The sequence below is a fragment of the Vombatus ursinus genome, unplaced genomic scaffold, assembly GCF_900497805.2.
Source record: "Vombatus ursinus unplaced genomic scaffold, bare-nosed wombat genome assembly UNPS02014839.1, whole genome shotgun sequence".
NCBI classification, from domain to species: Eukaryota; Metazoa; Chordata; class Mammalia; order Diprotodontia; family Vombatidae; genus Vombatus; species Vombatus ursinus.
In genome coordinates this window covers 1,251,173-1,273,697 of record NW_020954617.1, presented here as the reverse complement: position 1 = coordinate 1,273,697, position 22,525 = coordinate 1,251,173, and the positions used below count along the sequence as shown (strand labels likewise).

Here is a 22,525-nt window from a genome sequence, read left to right as displayed (position 1 = left end):
AAACTCTCAGAGAAGCGATGTCTACAGCAAACCAAGCCTCCTTCAAGGGCGCCTCGCTTTTACTTCGTCAGGACTGACAACAGGGCAAAGTAAATTTCCCAGATGCACAACTTGCCAGAAAGGGAGAACCAGGAAGTAGCGTCATGTCCGTCAGTGCGCAAGCGCAAGCGGCTGCGCATGAGCAAAACGAATCTACTGACGTAGCGGGGCGTCTTCCGCACTTCCGGATTTTGTGGGCCGCCGCGCGGGTGAGTTGACTTTCGCGCCTGGCGGAGCGCCGGCTCCTCCCTAGTGTGAGGGTCACAATGGGGGGGGGGGGTCGGAGGTGGGACTCTGGAGGGAGGAAGAGAAGTGGGTCAAGGGCTAGTGAGGGGGAGTTGAGGTAGGCCAGTAGTCTCCTAAAAGCGTTGCCATTGCATCTGGATGGTTTTGGCGCCGACTTGGCCTGCGGAAGTTATCCGTTACAATTGTTAGGCTTATCATCTCATCCAACCCCAGCGTTATGACTGTCTTTCATAATAACCCTGCACGTTTCAGCGGAGATTATGTTTTATAAAGCGCCTTCCTCCCCGGGGTTGGTGGAGTAGGTGCCAGTGCTTCTACCCACTTTACAGATGAGCAAAATAAAGGCTCAGAGGCACAGATGAAAGACCCAGAGTCGCACAGCTAAGATCATAGCGCCGTTGGGTTGGTTTGTTTGTTTTTGTATTTTTTGTCAACTAGTCAGCTAGCGTTTATTAAGCGCATACTATGTGCCAGGAGCAGAGGATACATGGAAGGAGAAGAGACAGTCCCTGCCCACTAGGAGCTCACATTCTAGTTGTGGAAACAAAATGCGAGCAACTGTGTACAAACAAGCTGTGTAGAAGATAGAAGGTAGGGGTAGGGGCAGTGTCAGAGGGAAGGCAAGGAGATTACAGAGGATGGTCTTGGATAAGGTGGCGCTTAAAAGAAGCCAGGAGGTGGAGATTAGGAGGAAGAGAACAGGGACAGGGACAGGTGTGGGGGACAGCCAGTGAAAATGCTTGGAGTGCCCTTTGGGGAGGGAGGTGGGGACCCCAAAGAGGTCAGTGTCGCTGGGCTACTACGTACTTTGTAGTGGAGTACAGTGCAAGAAGATAGGACGGGGCCGGCTTATGGAAGGGCTTTAAAAGCGAAACAGGATTTTATATTCCAGATGCTGTTTAGAGCTTTAAGGGGTCTCAGAGGCCTTAACCTCTCTCCTTCCCATTTTATAGATGAGAAAAATTAGGCCTAGAAGCTGTTTAAATGACTTCCCTAAGGTCACACAGATGAGAAGTGATGAAGGCACTATAGCAAAATTAGATGTCTCATATCTTCTTTATCCTAGCAACAACTCTGGGAGGAAGGTATTAGTTTTACTAGTATTACTACTTCTGCTGCTACTACTACTACTACTGCTACTACTACTACTACAACTACTACTTCTAGCTAACGTTTATATAGTGCTTACTCATGATGTAGTATAAAGGTTCCCAAACTTATTTGGCCTACTGCCCCCTTTAAAAAAAAATTACTCAGTGCTTCCCTGGGAATCCTCTTTCTTTAAACCTTTTAATGTTTTTTTTTAATTGTCATTTCAAAAAAAAGTAAAATATATATTTTAATGATACATCTTAAATTTAATGGAATTTGTGGGTTTTTTCCCTGCATTAAAATATTGATGATGCAGTATTGTGTCATGTGACTGTATAGTATTGTAAACAAGTCATTAATTCCTCTTGATGTATGCTGTACTTCCCCACAGACAATGCCTAACATGATTGCCTGCCAACATTTGCTTATTAAGACCTGTCAGCAGACTTGACCACTGATCTGTTATAACTTGCATTTTGGGTGTTTGGAAAATAATGTAATCACTGTGACTTTAATTCTGTTACACAATAGATGAAACGTACAAATGATTTTTCGAATTTTTATTCTCTTCTCTTAAGCTTCTACTGTTACCTTATTTTTATCCAGCGCCCCACAGTTGCACCCAAGGCTACTACAGCCTCTCCCTCCACTCCTCCCCATCCTCTAGCACCCCCCAAAGGGCGGTATTGCCCACTTTGGTATCCTCTGATAGTATAAAGCATTCTAAACTGGAGTCTAGAGGAGCTAAGTTTCAATCCCGCTTCTAGCTTAGCGTGGACAAGCCACTTATTCTTTCTCATTTTCATTTTCGTTGTCTTATGAAGTGGAAGTGTTTGACCAGATGACCTCTAAAGTATGTTTCGGATCTATAGTTGGAGAGCCTGTAAATTTACTATCTACTATGCAATAGAGTGCCATGGAGGTGACTATGGTGTAGTAGTGTTTAATACTGAATGGGGAAAGATCTGATTTCAGTTCTTGCCTCTAGCATTTACTTACTATTCATGTAAAGCTTGCACAATCTACCACCACTTATGGCCTTCAGGGAAAGGATTTCCTCTATGTTCAAAGGATGTTTTCCTCTACATTTTTTGAGGGCCACCCAACATCCTTGTGCAGTGTTTCCTCCATTGTAATTGTATTTCAGTGTTGTGAATTTCAAATGAGTTTATGCAAAACCCTTGTAAATCTTAAAAGCCATATTGGAAAATCAGTTATTATTGCAAAGAAGCTTGTTATAATTCTGGTATTCAAGGGGCCTACTGTCACTTTAGAAAAAAAATGAAAAGTTTATGCCATAATCTGATGCTAAACAATGTATGTGACAGCCACAGAAAGTGTTAAGAGACATGTGTCTGTAAAGGGAATGGGACTGACCAAACTGGAAAGGAAAATCAGTATTAGAATACCAGTTTGTAGTTCTGTCCTTCAGTAATTTATAGTAGCAGCTAAACTTGGGAGTAATGGCAATTTACTTTAGTCATATGGTGATTTTTGTGCCCTCAGAAAAATATTGTCATTCAAGTAATCTATTTGGAGTTGGTTTTAAATGCAAATATGGCAGTTCACCTAGTAAAGGAAGTCAATGGAGTGCCTGAAGTTCAATTACCAAGCTACTTAGAAGAAGTGGATTTCAGAAGTCTACAACTTGGTTGTGATTATACTAACAAATTTATTCAGGTAAGGAGTTTTAATATTTCAAAATTCCTTTTCCTTAAAAAAGCATGCTAATATAGATATAATGAGTTATAATGTGGGGGATTGTTTCAAGAATATTCAACAATAGATAATATTTAATATTCAGAGATCCCACAGGTATTTCTTATTATCTGGTTTCTATTCAAAACCTCTTGATTATTTTACTTTTCCTTTCGAAGTGGGGGAGGATGGTGGTGGTGGTGGTGGTGGTAATTTCAGACAGGCCAGCAACTTGAATTAATTAAACACTTACTATGTTCCAGACATAGGGGATACAAATACAAGCAAGCAAGAAAGACTGACAGTTCCTGCCCATAAGGAGCAACATTCTAATATCCCTTTATCTAACCATAACCCGGGCTTTTCTACTTTCCCTTTGCCTTCCCTTACAAAACCCTACTCTTTGTCCATACTGTGACATTTAGTCCCTGGACCCTTCCATTCTCTCCCAGGCCATCATTACCTTCTAACTATCCCTTCTGCTTTTTTTCTCCATCTTGACCCTTTGGTGAACCAGTTCGATTTTACACTATCTTCTTGAGGCCCTGGCTGCCTTATCATATCAACAATTGCCCTCTGCCAAGCTTCAGCCTTGGATCTCTAGCCACCATCTACTGTGTTTGATCTAATACCTCCAGGATTTAATACAAATCCTCTGGTTGGCATTCAAAGCCCTTCATAAGCAGTCCTGGCCTGCAACCTTTCTAGTCTTTTTACTCTTTCAAACCTCCTCCCCTCTTCCCCCACAACACACACATTCTTCAATCCAGTGATAGTGGACTTCTTGCTGTGTTCTATGAAAAGCCATATCTCTTGGCATTTTCTCTGGCTGCCCCTCTTCCTAGAATGCTCTCCCTCTTCATTTCTTCCTCCAAGTTACCCTGACTTCCTTTAAGTCTCAAGTAAAATCCTACATCTACTGGAAGCCTTTCTCATTCCCTTGATCCCTATATTTCCCTTTATTTTATCTCAGTATATATGCATAGTAGTGAATATACTGTTTTTGTTCTCCTTGAGGTATAACATAGTAGTACATATACTTTCTGTGTCAGAAGTAGTGATTTTATTAGTGTAACTCCAAATTGTTTTCCATAGTGGTTCACCTGATTCACAGCTTCACCAATAGTGTTTTTAGTCACTCTTTTCCCCCACTTAATTTTAGAACATGCTCCTTTCATTTGGGCATAAAGTTAGATGGGAATTGTTGTTGATGATATGCAGTAGAATATTTTAATCTTTTCTTCAATAACACTGTAATTTTCACAAGAAATGTGTTGGTTTCATCTCTACTCAGCAAAAATTTATAGTATAGTGTTTTTGTGAAAGATTTGATTAAATCACAATTAGTCTTTCAAAATATATTTCTTCACATTTAGTGTTACTTTCTGAACTATTATGCTGCATGTTGAAGATTAAGGTATGCTTGTCAGAGCAAATAAAAAACAAACCTAGCAAGTTTGATGTGAAACCATAATCTTTGTCTTATATTTTTAATACTAGTAGACAACTACTATTCTCATGTTTGTTTTTAAGTTTATTTTAAAAATCCATAAATCTACTACTCATTGATGATGTGGCTAATTAGTAACATAATTTAGTGATATTCTTCTAGTAAAATACTAGATTGGAAAAAGATGAAAAAGATATGTTACTCTGATTTATTCTTAAGTAGATCATTTCATTTTCTGAATTTTAGCTACCTTACATGAATGTTAAATTCATGTTAAATTGCTTAATTTTATAGGTCTTTTAGAATGCCTTTTTACAAATGCCTTTTAGAAATATTCATATTTTGAATTTCTTTCTTTTACCATTTTGTATTTCTTCTCTACCTATGGTCCATGGAATTTATAATAAGATTAACATTAATGTTAACTGAATGAAGTATTTGTCATCTATAATAAAATTAACATTTACACTTACTAAATAAAATATTTTACTTTTTGTGGGGTCAGATATTAGGTGTCTTATTTCTAGGTAGGTCCAGGATAATTAGCTTTGTTGTCATTTGGTTATTTCAGTAGTCTCTGATTCTTTTTGACTCTGTGTGGGGTTTTCTTGGCAAAGGTGGTTTGCCCTTCATCAGCTCATTTTCCAGATGAGGAAAGTGTGGCAAACAGGGTTTAAGTGACTTGCCCAGGGTCACACAGCCTAGTAAATATCTAAGGTTAGATTTGAATTTAGGTCTTTCTGACTCCAGGCTGCCCTGTAATTAGTTTTACATAAATTTTGACTTGTGGGAAATTTTAAAAATTAGTGATTGATAGGGAAAAATAGCACAACTTCAAAGATAATAAGTTTCAGAAAGTGGAAAGCTAGTATTTTTTCAAAAATAATTTTTTAGAATAACTTTAATAAACATTTTATTACTTTGAAGATACATGCTTTTTTTCAAGGTAGGTATTTTCCTCCACCTTTGTAGGTCACAATCCCCTGATGACTTAGTAAATTGTCTTCCATCATTGCTAAGATTGAAAAAGTCACCAGCCAACCTAACAATGATAAGTCTTTTTGGACTTTTTCTAGATTAGTCTTCATACAAGGGATATAATCTATTAGCAGGCCCATACTTGAAGCCTTTATGTAGTTTGTAGGATTTTTCAGAGCTTATGCAATCCTGGCTTAGCCTGTGAAAACCCAGGACCAACTTACTCCATGCTGTAGAGATTCATTTGAGCATAACTGTATTTAAAAACTATATCAACATGTTCCAAATTGGCATTTAAAATAGACACTTCTTTACAACATGACTAATGTGAAAATAGGTTTAATATGAATGTATATGTAGAGCCTATATCAAATTGCCTACTGTCTGGGATGGGGAGAAAATTTGGAACTTAAAATCTTATGGAAGTGAATGTTGAAAACTAATAAATAAATGAAATTTTAAAGATAGACACTACTTGATTTATGAGTAGTGGTATATGAGTAACTTATTCATACAAATAGTCGACTATCACCAGCTTCTACTCCCCTATCTCCTTCCCTCAAATCCTGAAACTTTGGCTGACAGTTAACAATGTGAGGTAGTTTACCAATATTTGGCATAGTGAGCTCTCTGACCCACCATGAAGATACTTTTATAAATTTTCCTTTTCTAGCAATCTCATCTACACACAAATCTCCTTTTTATGCTCTATCTTTTTCATGCTTTCCCAATACTTTAGGAAGATTTCCTTTTGTTTCCATTTGTGAGTCAAAAACTTATTAATTCTGGCTAACAAGTATGTGAGTAGTACTAGAAATACACTTATCATATGTCAAGAAAAAAGAAAAACACAACTTTTAAGGTTAAAATAGGTGAATATATTAAAGAAATAGTACTCCAATTTTCTAAAGTTTTACAGAGAATCCAAAATTCTCTTCAGGATTTCCATCTATCTTCTTAGCCTCCTTTAGTTCATCCTACCGTTCCTCAAATTCTGGATTAAACATAAATGTTTAATACAAGCCCTAGAAAACATACTACTTACCCAGTTTTAGTGTGATTGTTTTCTTCAGTTATTCATGTTATTTTCATCAATTTTTCATTGTAAATGCCCTGTTTTAGAGCCACATTATAGGTTAATAGGAGATTGTGTGTTACATTGGGAACCTAGTTAGCATTTATAACTAATGTGAAAATGTATTTTGAGTTCTACATGGTTGCTTTTAAAACAAAGAAAGTCCAACTGGGAATTTTTGTATATTATGTGTTTCCCTTAGTCCTTCTATAAATAGGAGAAGAAAAGGAGGTTAATTAAAAAAATTATGTAGTTCTAGCCATTTCAATTCCATAAATATTTTTAAGTCAGTCATTGAGTTTATAACACTATTCCTAGCTTTTGGGTAAGACACAAAGTTTACATAAGATAGTCCCTACCCTCATGGAGATATGTATGATAGGGGGAAATGACAATAATAATAATAATAATAATAATATAATAACTGACATATAGCACTTCAAAGTTTGCCAAGTCCTTTCCTCATAGCAATTCATTGAACTTTGTGAAATGAAACTAGTGGCCCATGATTTGGAGCAGAATTCAAACCCAGGTTTTGTGATGCCAAGCCCCGCACTGTTTCCATTATGCTGTACTTGCTCTCTATATGTACACATCACCATGTACCAACAACTATTCAAAATTAAACATTTGTATGAGAGAAGTGGAAGTAGAGTTCTGTGTAAGGTCTGAAGGGACAGTCATTACTAACTATGTAAAACCAGGAAAGGCATTTGAATTAGTGGAAGTGGAGGAGGCGGCATTTGATTTGAGTCCTAAAGAGGGCCTTGCTGGGGAAGGCATTCCAGTTTAGAAGTCATGTGATTCATGTCAGGAGGAAAGAAGGTGTGGAGCATCTATGGGAGACAGTGATTCCGAGTAAGCATACTGTTCTACAGTAGAGTGGTACCCACAGGAGCTCTTGAACTGCATAATGCTATTTGCCCTTACACTGCATGACCCCAAACTGCTAAGCTGTCTTTTTTAAAAATAATTTTTCTATCTTCTTCATTTCTATCAAGCAGTTTACCTTTTGTGACTGATTCTGGCACTCTTTCTCTAATTTGTTACTTCTGATCTTTTGGGAGCTAGCAAACCTGATATCTAAGTCTGATATTTAAATGTATAAAACACTGCCTACAAGGTCTGTTTCTTATCTTCTCTACTCAAACACCTTATGCCACTTCATTCCCACTTCTCTCAGTTGAGGGGAAGAGAGATGAAGTTCTCCAGGACTTTTTCATCTTCTTTCATTTATAGCTCAGTTTACTGTGAGATCATCCTTCATTCTCTCTTCCTTTGCTTCAGGCTGAGGAAGAAATGACCCTTAATTTTGCCAAGTCTAGCCTCTCTGATTTTTGATCCCAGTCCCTGCCATCTTCTAGAACTTTCCCTTTCATTATATCATCACTGCTTTCTCTTCTGTCTCTATTCAATCTCATTCCAATCTCACTGGATTCTTCCCTGTTGTCTAGAAATAGATCTGTCCTATCTTTAAAAAAAAAAAAAAAGTCTTCTCTTCTACCCTGATATCCCCTCAAGCTATCATCCTGTCTCTCTCATATTTTTCATAATCAAAGCCCTAGAAAAGCTATTTTCCACCTTCTCATCTCCTACCTAGTTTGTTTGCAAGCTGAATGCCCAGACCCATTAAAGCTAAAGTTTAAGAGTTACTAATAATCTCATAATGCTATTCTTGACTTCTCTGCAACATTTGCTAGTATTGACCACTCTCTCTTTTTTCCCCTGTGCTTTTATGACATTGTTTTCTCCTGGCACATTGCTACTTCTCAGTCTATTTTGCTGGATAGTCGTCTCCATGTGGGTGTACCTCAGGCATCTGTTTTGGGCCCTTTGTTCTCCACATTATTTTTCCTAGTGATCTAATTAGTTCCATTGGGTTTAATTGTTATCTTTACACAGATTATTCCTAAATCTACAAATCCAGCGAGTTGCTGTGGAAAGGACCGTGGATTTGGAGTCAGAGGCCCTCAGTTCAGATTTTAGTCATGTCCTTTGCTATCTTTCTGACCTTGGGAACTTCACATTCACTTAAGCTCTTAGCCTCTGTTTGACTATATGGTCTATGGCTTTAAAGCTATGATCTTATCTCTCCTTAGCTTCAGTCTTATATTGTCACCTGCCTGTTGACTTGTCCATCTGAATCAGTTGTAGGCATTTCAAATTCAGTGTGTTAAAAATAGAACTCATTCTCTTTACCACAAACTCTACTACTCTTTATAACTTCCTTATTTCTGTTGAGGAAATCACCTTCCTTCCAGTTAGCTAAGTTCACAACTTTGGAGTCATCTTTGACTGTTCACTCTCCCTTATACCCCATATCTAGTCATTTGCCAGCTATTGGCTATTATACTTTTAAAATATTTGTCACTTTTTTCTTCTATAAGTAGCATTTACTTAGTGCTTTACGGTTTGCAAAGAAAAAAAATCTCATTTTAATCTCACAACAACCTTGTGATGGAGATACTGTTACTATCCTTGTTTGACAAATGAGGAAACTGAAACAGATACAGCTAGCAACTATTCCAAGACTGGATTTGAACTCTGGTCTCCTGACTCCAGGTCCAGCACCCAGCTGCCTCTTTTCTGCTTTCACACTTACTGCCCTAGTTTAGGCCCTTATTACCTCTTGCCTGGCCTGTTAGATTACTTTCAGTTTGCACTGTATTTGTCTTGTATGTAAATTTATTTGTTTGTTGTTTTCTGTATTAGAATTTGAACTTGAGGGTAAGTATCATGTTTCTGTTTTTCTTCATATCTCCAGAGCTTATCACAGCATCTGGTACATAGTGAGCACTTAAATGCTTATTAATTGATACAGTAACTATTGAGATAGCTTTTCATTGGTATCCCTGCTTTACTGTCCTGTCTATCTTGTACAGAGTTGCTGAACTGATATAAAAACATGAGTCTGACTATATTACCATCCTGCTTAAGTAGCTTCAGTAGCTCCCTAAAGCCATTGATAATCTGGCTCCAACCTCTCTTTGCAGAAGAACATTAGTGCCTTTGTTTAGTTTCTTTGTGAACATTTAGTGCCTTTTATTTACTCTTTGTTCCTGCTAAACTGACCTATGTGTTGAACCTTATATGGAAATTTCATCTCAGGCTTCCTTCTCTTTGCATAGACTATCTGCTCCCTGTGCCTGGCATGCTTTTCCTTTTTCACCTCCATCTCTTAGAATTCCTAGCCTACTTTAAGGCTCAGATGAAATATAACTTTCTATAGGCATCCTTTCCTGGACTTTCTTGTTGGTAGTGCTTCCACACTCCTCCAGAATCACATCATATTTACATTTAGGTATATTGCTACTTATTTATGTGCTTGTTGTTTCCCTGTAATAACTCTTTGAAGATAAGGACAGTTTTATTTTTGTCTTTGTATCCCCATCCCTAAGCATAGTGCCATGTACATAGTAGGCACTTAATAAATGCTTACCAAATGGAATTGAGCAGGTGTTTGAAAGGGAAACTTATCTGTAAATGGAGTGCATAAACCTGAGTAATCCAGGCTTTATAACAGTTATTAAAGCTTCTAAAAAGCAACCCCCTAGTTGAATGATGTGTTATTGTGCCTTTTTTGGCTAAAAGTCTTAGGAATACTTATATCCTGGCCTTTATTGAATTATCACGAAAAGGTAGGTAACTAGAGTACCAAGACATTTATAGAGCATAGGTATCTTTCTGTAAATGAGGCAAAATCTTAAGTCTTTATTCCATCTGAATTGCTTCTGGACTCAGCATAGTACTCTACCATAGAAAATCTTTGTTGAAATTGAAATCAAATTTCCCAGTGCCTTTCAAATATTGTTTAATTTTTTTTCCTTTTTTTTGTTTTTAAAATTTCAGGGGACAGTTTCATTTATCTACCCTTTAACTCAACTTGGAGATGGAACAGCTTTTTTGAAGATAATATTACAAGGTGTGTAATATAAGGAACAAGGTTCACCTATAGCACTTAATACACTTGAAACGGAACCGTTACTTTATAGTCTAATATTAAAATTCCTCACCCAGTTGTTCAGTACTCTACACAATCTGATCTCACACTACTTTTTCAACATTTTCTACTGCTCACCCACAAAACTGTTTGCTCCAGTCAGATTGATATGATTTGTACCTCAAACATACTTTGTGCATTCTAATTTCTGTGCTTTTGCTCACCCTGTTCTTTCTACCTGGACTCCCTTCCCTTTCTCCTTTACAAATCCCACCTGTTTTTCAAGGATTTTCTTAGTTCCTACTTCTATATTTTACCTTTCCTGATCATTCACAATATCCTGAAGTGATTTTTTTCCTCTTCTGAATCCCATATAGCACTTAACTGTTTGTATCACACATTTCCAATTTCTCATATGTTGCCTTGTATTTTTAAATTGGTAGTTTTCTTTTCACTCAGCAAACATAAGCAAGCACATGGAAAAACCAGTAAACCCACTGCAAAGAATATTCCTCTGAAATAGTTTAGCAAAAACACTGCAATTGATGGCATATGTATCACTTTGTATGTACTTGTATTTTTCATATTTTTCTTTCCTTCCTTTTAATCAACTTTGAGTGTGTATGCATGTCCCTGTGAGTGTACATGCTTACACCCTTATGCCTTATATCCCCAGCTACACTATAAACCAGTTGTGAGCAGGAACTATATTATATATTTTTTTTATATTCCTCCTCATTGTACACTCAGTAAAGGTTTAATTCATTTTCCAGGTTAAAGAAATACCAACATTAAAATATAGGGTTATAGAATGCAAAAATGCTTTTTCTTTAAAGATGAGAAAGATATCAGATTTTTTTTTTTGATAAGGCTATTTTTTAAGTTTCTGAAGTCGTTTGATCCGGAAAGTACAGGCATTTATTTGCCTGTGGTAAATTATGTCTTTCTGCTCATAAATATAGGTTCCTAGAGAATACCGAACAATTAAGAAATTGACTGGACAAAAGATTTAATTTCACTGTCTTTATATTTTTAATTTACTTGGCTTATTTTAAATTAAAAAAATTATTCTGGACTTAACAAACGCCAACAAAAATGAGCTACTAGACAAGTGTAACTGAAAAAGAGGATAGTCCTTGAAATTTTGGATCCTACTGTGTGTAAGTGGAACAGTGGATAGAGCCCTGGGCCTGGAGTCAGGAAGATTGTACTGTGTGGCCTGAGTGAGTTGCTAAACTTTGCTCGGTAAAATTGAGGTAATAATGTCATCTAACAAACATGGATATTGTGAGGATCAGGTAAGATAACATGCAAAGTGCTTTGTGAACATGCAAAAAACCCTCTAAAAATAAACAAAGAAAAACAGACTTTGGTAAACAAGAATAATGAAGATGTTGCAGGGCCTTTGAGTCCGTGTCATAATGATTCACATCATATGAAGCGGAAGGAATTGGAGATGTTTACCTTGTGTAACACTGAACACTCAGGCAGGGTAGTCTAGCTGGCTGTGCTCAATTACTACATGGGCTAGTCTGTGGAAGAGAGATTAGATTTGTTTTTGTCTTCACAGGGCAGAAATAGGAGCAAGGGTAGAAGTTAAAAAGGAAGCATATTTGGGTTTGATGTCAGCAAAATTGTTCCAGCAATTGGAGAATTGTCCAAAAGTAGAATGGGCTACTTTGAGAAGTAGTGAATTCTCCTTAGAAGTCTCCATGCAGACTATGAATGACCAGTTGTTAGGCATGTTACAGTATGCATTTCCTTTGTCTGCAAATTGGGTATGACTTACACCAAATCTTGTCATTTCTGCCCTCACAGCATGTCCTTTCTATGTCACTTTGTCTTCACTTATATAGCTACAACCCTGTTTTAGTCTCTCGTCACCTCTCACTGTTCTGTTGCAATAGCATTCAAACTGTTCTCTCATCCTCAAGTTTCGCCCAATTTCTGTACAATCTTCTCTCAGCTGCCAAGATACATTTACGGTCTTCAAAGAATCTAAACTCATAGTGGAGACAGAGCATTTATTCATTTAATAAATATTCATTGAGAATCTAATAGTAACAAATCACTGTGCCTGATGTTTTGGGAAAACATATTAGAATATGAACCAGTTTCTGAATTAGTAGGTAGTTCAGTGTTATAATAGATAGAATGCTGGACTTAGGTGACCCTGAATGCACCTAAGTACTTCAGGTACTTAGTAGCTCTGTGACCCTGGGTAAGTTACTTAATCTCACTCACCCTGGGAGTCCTTGTTTGTAAAATGGGACTAATAGCATCTATGCCACTGGGTTGTTGTAAGAATTAAATAATTAATGTAACATGAGTTACAAACCTTAAAGTGCTTTTTAAAAAAGCTATTATAATCAGAGAGTCTGGAGTCTAATTATAGTTTGAATACTTACAGAGTGATGTATGAGTAAATATAAGCTAATGTAATCCAAGCAAAATATTCAGTAGTGTCAATATTTGAGTGATTTCAGTTCAATTATAGTTTATGAGGGAAGGGATTTTGACCTGTTTTAAAAGAGGATAGGTATACGTTGAAGGGAAAGGAAGTGTTACTTTGCCTGTGGTAAAGTATAGCATGCATCATATTTAAGTAGGAGAATTTTTATATGTGTATTTAACACATACACATATATAAAATTTACTTATGCCTTTTGAAAGATGTTAGTGGAATTTTTGTTAGTGTTAATTATTTTCATTTCTTTTTACTTAGACAAGCAGAATTATATTTTGCTTGTGGAAAGAAAAGAGTAGAGTGATTCCATCACATTAGCAGAGTCAAGCTTTGACATTGAAAATTTTTGGTAAAGTACATTTTTTTTGTATCCAGGGCTTGAAAAGCAAAGACAAAGCTAAACTGAATAAATATGAGAATATTTTGATTAGTATTCAATAAGAATGGTTTTTTTTTTGGTATGACCATTGTAGAAGTCTAAATTGAGCAATAATTTGCTTAAAGGAAACTTGTAGTTTTTGAAATATCTATTGAAGAGAATTTGAAGGAAGATAATTACTAGAAGAATTTTCAAGGTATGGTACTTAGTTTTTTCTCCCTTAGAAAATTAGTTAAAGACTATTTAAATTGAAGTCTGTGATGATTTCATCTTCAATGATTGGTAGGAAGTTACTTTCAATATAATAATAAGTGGTATTTTGTGTGTTATTGTTGCAAGGCTTTAAGTGTTATAAACTAAATATTTTAATTGCAATTCATAATTTCATTTCAATGTAACAGTAATAAAATAGGATTTTGTATAATGTTGCTTTTTATCATTTTTCTTATGTATGAAAAATGTTTTATGGCAATGTGTGTTTTTTATCCTATTTTCCTCACAGAAAAAGAGAAATTTCATCCAGAAATCAACACAATCAATATATTATTCTTTGGAAATTTAGCTGAGCAGTGTGCAAAAATTGTGCATCAAGGGGTAAGAGATTTTTATTTTTTATTTAGAAATAGTTTTATTTAGCCCTAGGGCTTATCTTTTTGGGGGGATGGGTGGGGTGGGTTTGTGTACTTGATAGTTAGGTTAGTTAATTATTTTAATAATTTTTCTGCTTCTGTGATTTTTTTAAAATATTTTTTATCTGACCTATTATTTCATTGGTGTGGGGAACTCCTGGTGAGGAACTTTATCTATGACTGCAGATGAATATTTTCTCTTTAATGTATCATTCTGTGAGTTGGCTTGGGACCCAGAGAGACAAAGTGATTTGATCGGGTCATAAAGCTACCCTGTGTCAGAGCAGCATGTTTAGATCCATATGTTTCTGACTCTACTGCTTTCTCTCTGCTATCAGTGATTTTCAGAGTGTGGCCTCTCAACTTCTGGAGATCCCTGAGCCCCTTTCCAGGGAGCCAAAAGGTCAAAACTATTTTCATAATAATACTAAAACATTAAAATTTTTAATATGGTAAATATTGATAGTTATAACTATCATAACATAAACAAAAAGCTCTTTGGGGAGTCATCAGTAATTTCTAAGATTGTAAAGGAGTCTTGTGACCAAGAAGTTTGAGAACTGCTCCTTTATACCATTCTGTATGAATTCTTCAATTTTGAAGAAGATTCGATTGATGAAAGAGTGTTGTAACAACTCTTAGGAGTGATGAAATTTATAGAAGTAGATTTGTAGTTAGATTTGTGATGATTTATTTTTTTAGCAGTGTTTGAGACTTATCACTCTTTTAAAAAAATTTCATATATATATATACACATATATACATGTGTGTGTGTGTGTATATATATATATATATATATGTATATATGTATATATATATATATTTTTTTTTTTATGTGAGGCAACTGGGGCTAAGTGATTTGCCCAGAATCACACAGCTAGTGAGTATTATGTGTCTGAGACTGGATTTGAACTCAGGTCCTCCTGACTTCAGGACGAGTACTCTATTCATTGTGCCACCTAGCTGCCCCTATCACTTATTCTTATAAGGCAATAAAGATATTAGAAAAGAAGAGCTTCCTCATGCAGAATGAGAATGATTTCAGGGAATTAGAGAGATTCTGTATTAATAGGAGAAAATTGGGTTTTATTTCTATTTTTTTCTTTTCTTAGTTTTTAATATTCTCAAAGATTTTTAAAGATGTCATACATTTCTTCCAGATTGTTTAGAGTTTTATTGTCTAAGGTAACTAGCAGATTTTCTACGTACTGTTGTACCCTATATCATCTTGGGAATCGTGATACAATTGCCAGATGGAATAGAAAAACAGAGTAATTACCTAGCCATTAAGAGTCAAAACATTTTGGGGTAGTCTCTTCTGGTATTTTACTGATATTGAGAGATAGAGGGTGCATATAAGCTATCAGACAAATTGTATTCAGTGCTTTAAATCTTTATCCCAAGATTAGAGTCACACTGTGGGAAGAGCAAGTGTTGACAGTCTATGTTCTCTCTTTACAAAGCTAGAGATTTATTTAGGTTTTGTTTTTTTTTTCCTTAATCATATGAGTCTCTGCAGAAGTACAGACAATTTCCTTCATTATTTTATGATAAAATTTTATTAATATCTTTGGTTTTTTATGTCACTTCCATTTTCCAGTGTGACTTCATCCTTTTAGTACCGTGGAAGGAAGGGAGGGAGGGAAGGAAGGAAGATAAGGAGAAAAGGAAGGGGTTTGATTCAGTGCCTGATATGTTCCAGGCACTGTGCTAAGCACTTTATAAATGCTATCTTCATTTAATCCTTACAACAGCCCTGGAAGGTGGAAGCTTTTACTTTTATCCCCATTTAACAGGTGGGGAAACTGAAGCAAACAGAGGCCAAGTTACTTGCCCAGGATCATTCATGTGTTTAGTAAGTGTCTGAAGTGGAATTGGAACTCAGGTCTTTTTCACTCAAGGCCCACTCTATTCACTGTGCCACAAAAAAACACTGGCTCAGGAGTCACCCGCCCTGAGTTCAGATCCCACCTTTGATACTTGCCACCAGCGCGCGAGCTTGGGAAAGTCCCTTCACCTCCCTTGCTCTCAGCTTCCTCACATGTAAGACAAGAGAGTTGGACAAATTGGTCTCTGACGTCCCTTCCAGCTTTAGAGCTTTGGTCTGTAGAACTGTGAGCCTATGGTTTTCATAACGAAGAATAAAGAGGAGGTTTAGGATCCCTTCAGCAAAGCTAATCAACACATTTTAATAGTCTGCTGTATGTAGCATACCACATACTTCGTTTCTGCAAAGAAGCCAGGCAAGGTACCTTCTCAGGAGCAGCCATTTTTGATTGTTTTGCAGTTCTTTCAATTTACGTTACTGTGGTCATGTATATTTTCCTTGTTCTGCTTACTTCACTCTGAATCAGTTCATATCAGTTCATATGTCTTCCCATGTACCACAATTTGTGAGCTATTCTCTGTTTGATGAGTATCTACTTTGTCTCCAGTTCTTTATTACTATAAAAAGTGCTGCTATTAATATTTTCATGTATAAAGAACCTTTCTTTTTGTCAGGAACCTGCTTAGGGTATGTTCCTATCAGTACAATCTCTGAGTCAAAGAAGTTATGTAATTTTAGCCACTTTATTTGCCTAATTCCAGTTGCTTTGCAAAATGGTTGTACAATTCACAATTCCACCAACAGTGCATCAGTGTTCCTGTCTTTCTGCAACCTAACACTGATTATTCCTGTGTTTTGTAATCTTTGGCATTTTACAGAGTGTAAAGTGAAATATCAAGATTTTTTTTTATTTATAGTTCTTTTATTAGTTCTTTGAAACATTACTTCATATGGTTGTGAAAAGTTTGTAATTTTCATTTTGGGAAGTTTCTTCATATCCATTGACCACTTTTCAGGGAATGGCTTTTGGTTTTATATCTGTATCTATCTCTGTGTTAATATTTACATTTTCATATGCAGGTACGCATATATCTACGTCTGTATCTATATTTGTGTCTATATCTATGTTGTTTCTATGTTTTGGATACTCAACTTTCATCAGCGAAAATTAATAGAAAGATTTTTTTTCCCATTTGACGCTTCTTTTATCCCTAAGTGAATTAATTTTTTTGTGAAAAGGCTTGTCAGTTTCATGTAATCAGAATTATCTATTTTATCTTTTACAATTGATTCTATCCATTCTTTGGTTAAGAAATATTTCCTACTCATAGCTGTCAAAGGTATATGATCCACTTGTCTTTTTTTTTTTTTTTGCTAGGCTGTGGGGTTAAGTGAGTTGCCTAGGGTCACACAGCTAGTAAGTTTCAAATGTCTGAGGCTGGATTTGAACTCAGGTCCTCCTGACTGTAGGGCTGGTGCTCTATCCACTGTGCCACCTAGCTGCCCCTCTTTTTTTTTTTAATGGTGTGATCTGTAATATTCTGATTATGTATCCATTTTCCTAGTGGTTGTTATCAAATAGGTAGTTTTCCTCTTAATAATTTTTTTTCCAGTTTATTGAACACTGTTACTGAATTCCTTTGCTTCTGATTGTCCTTTGTATAGTCTGTTCTATTTCTCTGTTTTCTTCTAAGATATCTTGAAAGAGCTAAGTAGCTATGTGGCACATTGGGTAGAATGCTGGACTTGGAGTCAGGAAAACTTGGATTTAAATCTCTTCTGTGATACATACTTACCTTTGTGACCCCCAAGGCAAGTCACTTACCTTCTCTCTGAAAAAGTGTCCTTTTCTTAAAATGGGAATAATAATAGCAAGTGATTGACAGGATTGTTGGGAGGATTAGGTGAGACAGTGTTTATGTAAAGCCTTAGTATCTAGATCCAGCTTTCCCAAAGGGAAGAAGACCAGAGGGTGAATGGGCCAGTGCTGTGAGACCTGAGTCCCCTCTTTCAACATGGGAAGAAAACCGGAGAGAGGCTTTGCCTATAAAAGTCAAGTGTGATCTTTATTAAGCAGGTACACACATTCACATGTGGAGCAGGCAGCCTAATGCTAGGACGGCTTAACTCTGGGGAAAGCAGGGAGTAGTTTATATATTTTTCTAACAAAGGAAGGTGGGAAATGGGCTGATCCAGGAGGGAACAGGATGAATTATGGATGGAGAATTCTAGGCATTCTGACTTTTTGGTACATTGAATAGTAGAGAATCCACGGCTCCGGTAAAGTTAAAGGGATGAATCCAACAACAGTGCAAGGCTAGCTGATAGCTTGGGCTGGTTTGAGTTAAGCTGGTTTGCACCTCCAGCTGGGTTTACTCTGGTCACCTCAAAGGATTGTTGATTTGTCTAGCCATTCTATATCTTGATTGGTCAAATTAGTCCCATACCACTCCCCTCCTTTATTTGAATAATTGGGGAGTTCAAGCAAATCAAGGCAGTTAGAATATTCATTTTTACATATGTAAAGCACTTTACACATTTTAAAGCACCATATAAATGCTAGCTATTGTTTTCTAGTATTCAGGTCCTTTTTTTGGACATAGATTTTAGGTAGTCCAGTGATTCTTGGATTTTTTTCCCTCTTAATTTGTTTTCCAGGTAACTTTATGTTCTTCTATTTTTTCTATGTTTTGAGTTAAATTTTTTTTCTTCTTGTGCTAAGATGCCAATTCTCCTTCTAAGTCTCTTCTCTAGCACTCCAATGTCTTTTTCAATTCTTTCTCTGTAGATCTATTTTCATTTATGATGTGATTTTTTTAAAGCTGTTGCTTCATTTCTTTTAAGGAATTCTAAGTGATCTTAGGGCTGTATTTATTTTTGAGGTTTTCCTTATAAATTTTGTGGAATTATACTCTTATGTGTTTGTGTTTTGGAGAACAGAACAGGCTCCATAATAACTTTTTATCATTTGTGCCTTTTTTTGTTTACTCATTCTTCCAGCCTTACTTTAAAAATCAGGATATTATGTTCAGACCAGGATCTGCATGTTTCAGTAGAAAATGTTAAGGTCTTATTTGATCCTGTTCGCTTAGGTTCTCCTACTTCTTTTCCCCTAGACCAGGAAGCTGAGTCAAGGGAAGCTAGGGTTGCTATGGCTCTCTGGGAGGAATTGGACGAAATTTGGTAATTAAAAAAATAAAAGATATAAAAAAAGACCCTTAGAAAACAAGAAAAACAAGTTCTATATAACAGCTCAGTTTGTAGGCCTTCTGGTATATAAGGTATGTATAAAATGGAAATGCTCATTTTATTTGTTATTTGCTAAATTTTAAATTAAGAATTTTTTTAAACCTCCTGATTTTGCACTGAAAAATATACTTTTCACTCTTTCTTACCCAAATAGCTTTTGCTTTTAACTTTTTTTCATTGTCTTCATTCTCTGAACTTTTAAGATTGGGTGTGTTTTGTGGTGGTTTGGGGATTTATTTGAGAGGCTTTCTTTTGGGGATTCTTGTAATTACTATGAGGGTTGCAGAGATTAGAAAAAGATTCCATAGGGTCATGTTATAAGTATTGAATACAGAGATTCATTCAGTTGAATTTGTAATTAATCTCCCTCACTTTCTTATATTTTGGCAAAGTCATCTGAAAATGCAATATACTATGATTGCAGAAAATTTATGAAGACAGCAGAACAATGAGAAGATACTTAACATTAACGTTTCACCTAAGGATGACATGTGAAAAATGTTCTTATGTTTAAATAGACTTTAAACAGGTACTCATTAAAATAGAATAGAAGTGTACCAGTTAATTAGTGCTTGTCAGATAACCAAGGGTGATAATAGTGGCAAGTCCAGCTTTAGCAGCCCCCTATCTTTTTTCTTTCCTTTTTTTTTTTAATTTTAAAAAAAATTTTTGGTAATAGGGGGATGAACAGGTAAGGGGAATAAAAGGTACAATTTATTTTGTCTTTATTCTGGATTAAACTGACTTAGTGTTGAATTAGAATCTTGTTAGCGTATTCAGTATAAATTGTATTATGGGAAGTTTTAGGGAATATAGTTTCTCTATAGCCCCGCAATGAGTTTTCCACAAAGAGGAGTTGTTATTTAGTAGTTTCAGTCATATCCAACTCTTTGTGATCCCATTTGGGATTTTCTTGGCAAAGATACTGGAGTGGTTTGCTATTTCTTTCTCCAGCTCACTTTACAGATGAGGAAACTGAGGCAAATAGGGCTTAGTGACTTGCCCAGGATCACATAGCCAGTAAGTGTCTGAGGCAAGATTTGAACTCAGGAGGATGAGTCTTCCTGACTGTAGGCCTGACACTTTATCTCCTTTGCAACCTAGCTGCCCTCAAAGGGGAGGAAATTAGTTAAACTTAGGAATACACACACACAAACACACACATACACACTCTCTCTCTCTCTCTCTCTCTCTCTTTCTCTCTTTCTCTTTTTCTCTCTCTCCCCCTCTCTCCCTCTCTTCCACTCACTCCCTCCCTCCCTCCCTTCCCTCCCTTCCACTCTCCTGCCAACACTATATTTAGATTTATATTTGAAACCTTTAGAATCAGGAGTCATAGGCAAAATTTTAACACAAGGCAGTTTTTTTGTTCATGTTTGATTACTGTATTTAAACATGTTTAAATTTTAAATTTTTTATTTTGACCTTGTGAGAAATAGCTCATTCGGACTCAGGAGGGTTGAAATTAAAAGCCCAGTTTATTATGCAATTGCAAAAGTGAGTGTCCTATTGATTGAATAGGCATATACTATACCAAAACAGAAGTTCACTATTTATTTCTAATCCTGGCCACAAAGTCCCTCCTCTGTTTCCTCAATGGCTGAATAATACATAGTGGACAACCTTCTGGCACGCCTCTTACACATCTACTCCTTAACATGTCTTTCCTCCTTCTACATCCATCTCTTGTTGAGCAAATGGTGTCTTGCTACTTACAGACTTCTAACCACAAAAAAGGATAAGACCTGCAGTATCCCATTTTACTTAGTTACTTTTCTAGAGGTTGTTTCTATTTTATGGAAACAAACATTTTCATTATATCTCTCAAACTTAACAAACATCAAAGAATTGAACCTTTCCATATGTGAAGTAGAGCAGAAAAAGATTATATATGAATGTGATTATTATATAAGCTTTTGAAAAAAAAATATTCAATATATTCCTCTCAGAGCTGTTCTACTTGGCTGTTTCCTTCTGAGCTTTCTGCTATTCTTAATGTTAAAACAAGCAAATTTCATTAAATGTCTCTATTTTCTTCTTCTTTTTTTTTTTCCCAGAGGTAGCAGTATCTGGTAGCCCTCAACTCCTACCTAAATCACCTCTTATCCCCCCCCCAAAAAAAACCCCAAAGCAAAAAAAACCCAAAAAGCAAAAACCATAATCTTCATAACAAGTGTAATCAAGAAAAACAAATATATCCATTTGTCATTCCAAAACTATTTTTCATTTGACACCTTGAATCCATCACTGCAGTCAGAATGTGGGTAACATACGTCCTTATCAGTCGTTTGGAGTTGTAGTCAGTCATTTTATTTATCCTCATCCTTGCTTCTTTCAAAGTAGTTTCTCATTACAATGTTATGGTATATTTTATTCTCTTGGATCTATTAACTTCAGTGTGTCAGTTTATACTAGCCTTCTCAGGTTTCTCTGAACTTTTCCCTTTCATCATTTCGTATGATGTGATAATACTCCATTACATTCATATACCATAATTTGTTTAGCTATTCTCTTGTTGGTAGGCACCCATTTTTTTTTTTACAATTCTTACAATAAAAAGCAATGATGTAAATAATATGTATTTTACATTTGGGACCTTTTTTGGTGTTTAATTGGAATTTTAAAATTTGTTAGTTTTCTCTTTTTTTTAAGATAGCCTCAAATCATTTCCTCTCTCTCTCTCTCTCCCCCCCTTCCTCTCTCCCTCCCTCCCTCCCTCCCTCCTTCTTTACCCCAACCACTTTTGTTATAACCCAAAAGTTTGGGTATGTAGGAAAGTAGTCTCCATGTCATAAAAAGATTACCAGACAGGGTTGAGAAGAAACTTAGTTTCTTATATTCCATTTCATTTGTTTCAGGGGAATTAATGTATATCTCTGGAATTTAATTTTGTCACCTATAAAATAAAATAAGGGATTGAATTAATATGATCCTTAAGGTCTCTCCCAGCTCTAAAATTCGAGAGTTTATGAGATTGAAAAAATTGTTCAAACATCAGTGTTCACGTGTGAATTCTGACTTTGGTATTTCCTAATGTTTTGGTTTTAATTCATAGTAGTTAATTTTGTAATAATATTAATTCAGTAACATACTCATCTTCCCTTTTTGAAGAGAAAGTTTGTCTTTAATTTAAATGTTATATGAAATTCTTAATAATGTTTTGTAATCTAATCATCTACTAGTTCATTTTGTTCTTCATTCAAAACTATTCAGATTAACAGACATTTTTTCTACTTTTTCCTCTTCCTCCCCCAACAGTTCCTAGTTCTGTAATATAAGTGAAATTTTCATGAGTTTTCTAGTAATTTAATGAGTATTTAACATGTTCTTAAAACAATATAAGACAGCTAAATAACAAATTTAGTTGTGAATAGAGAAGTTAAAACCTTTAGATGAGGAAGTTGGTAACTTATTGGTACTAAATCTCAGGTTGTTATGCTAACAATAATAATGAC

The 22,525-nt window shown here is 35.8% G+C and overlaps 1 protein-coding gene across 2 annotated transcripts in view; it reads left to right on the top strand.

Annotated features, from left to right (window-relative positions):
• The first annotated feature begins 224 nt into the window (after positions 1–224).
• The window catches only part of POT1 (protection of telomeres 1), a 102,369-nt gene continuing 80,068 nt past the window's right edge, over positions 225–22,525 (top strand). The window contains exons 1-4 of one of the 2 annotated variants that reach the window (XM_027840208.1): positions 225–248; positions 2,884–3,057; positions 10,428–10,500; positions 13,867–13,958. In XM_027840208.1, the coding sequence (XP_027696009.1) occupies positions 2,935–3,057; positions 10,428–10,500; positions 13,867–13,958 (288 nt within the window). In that variant the 5' untranslated portion in view covers positions 225–248; positions 2,884–2,934. Of the gene's footprint in view, positions 249–1,277; positions 1,371–2,883; positions 3,058–10,427; positions 10,501–13,866; positions 13,959–22,525 lie in introns of those variants that run through there. The other variant, XM_027840207.1, reaches the window with a different exon arrangement.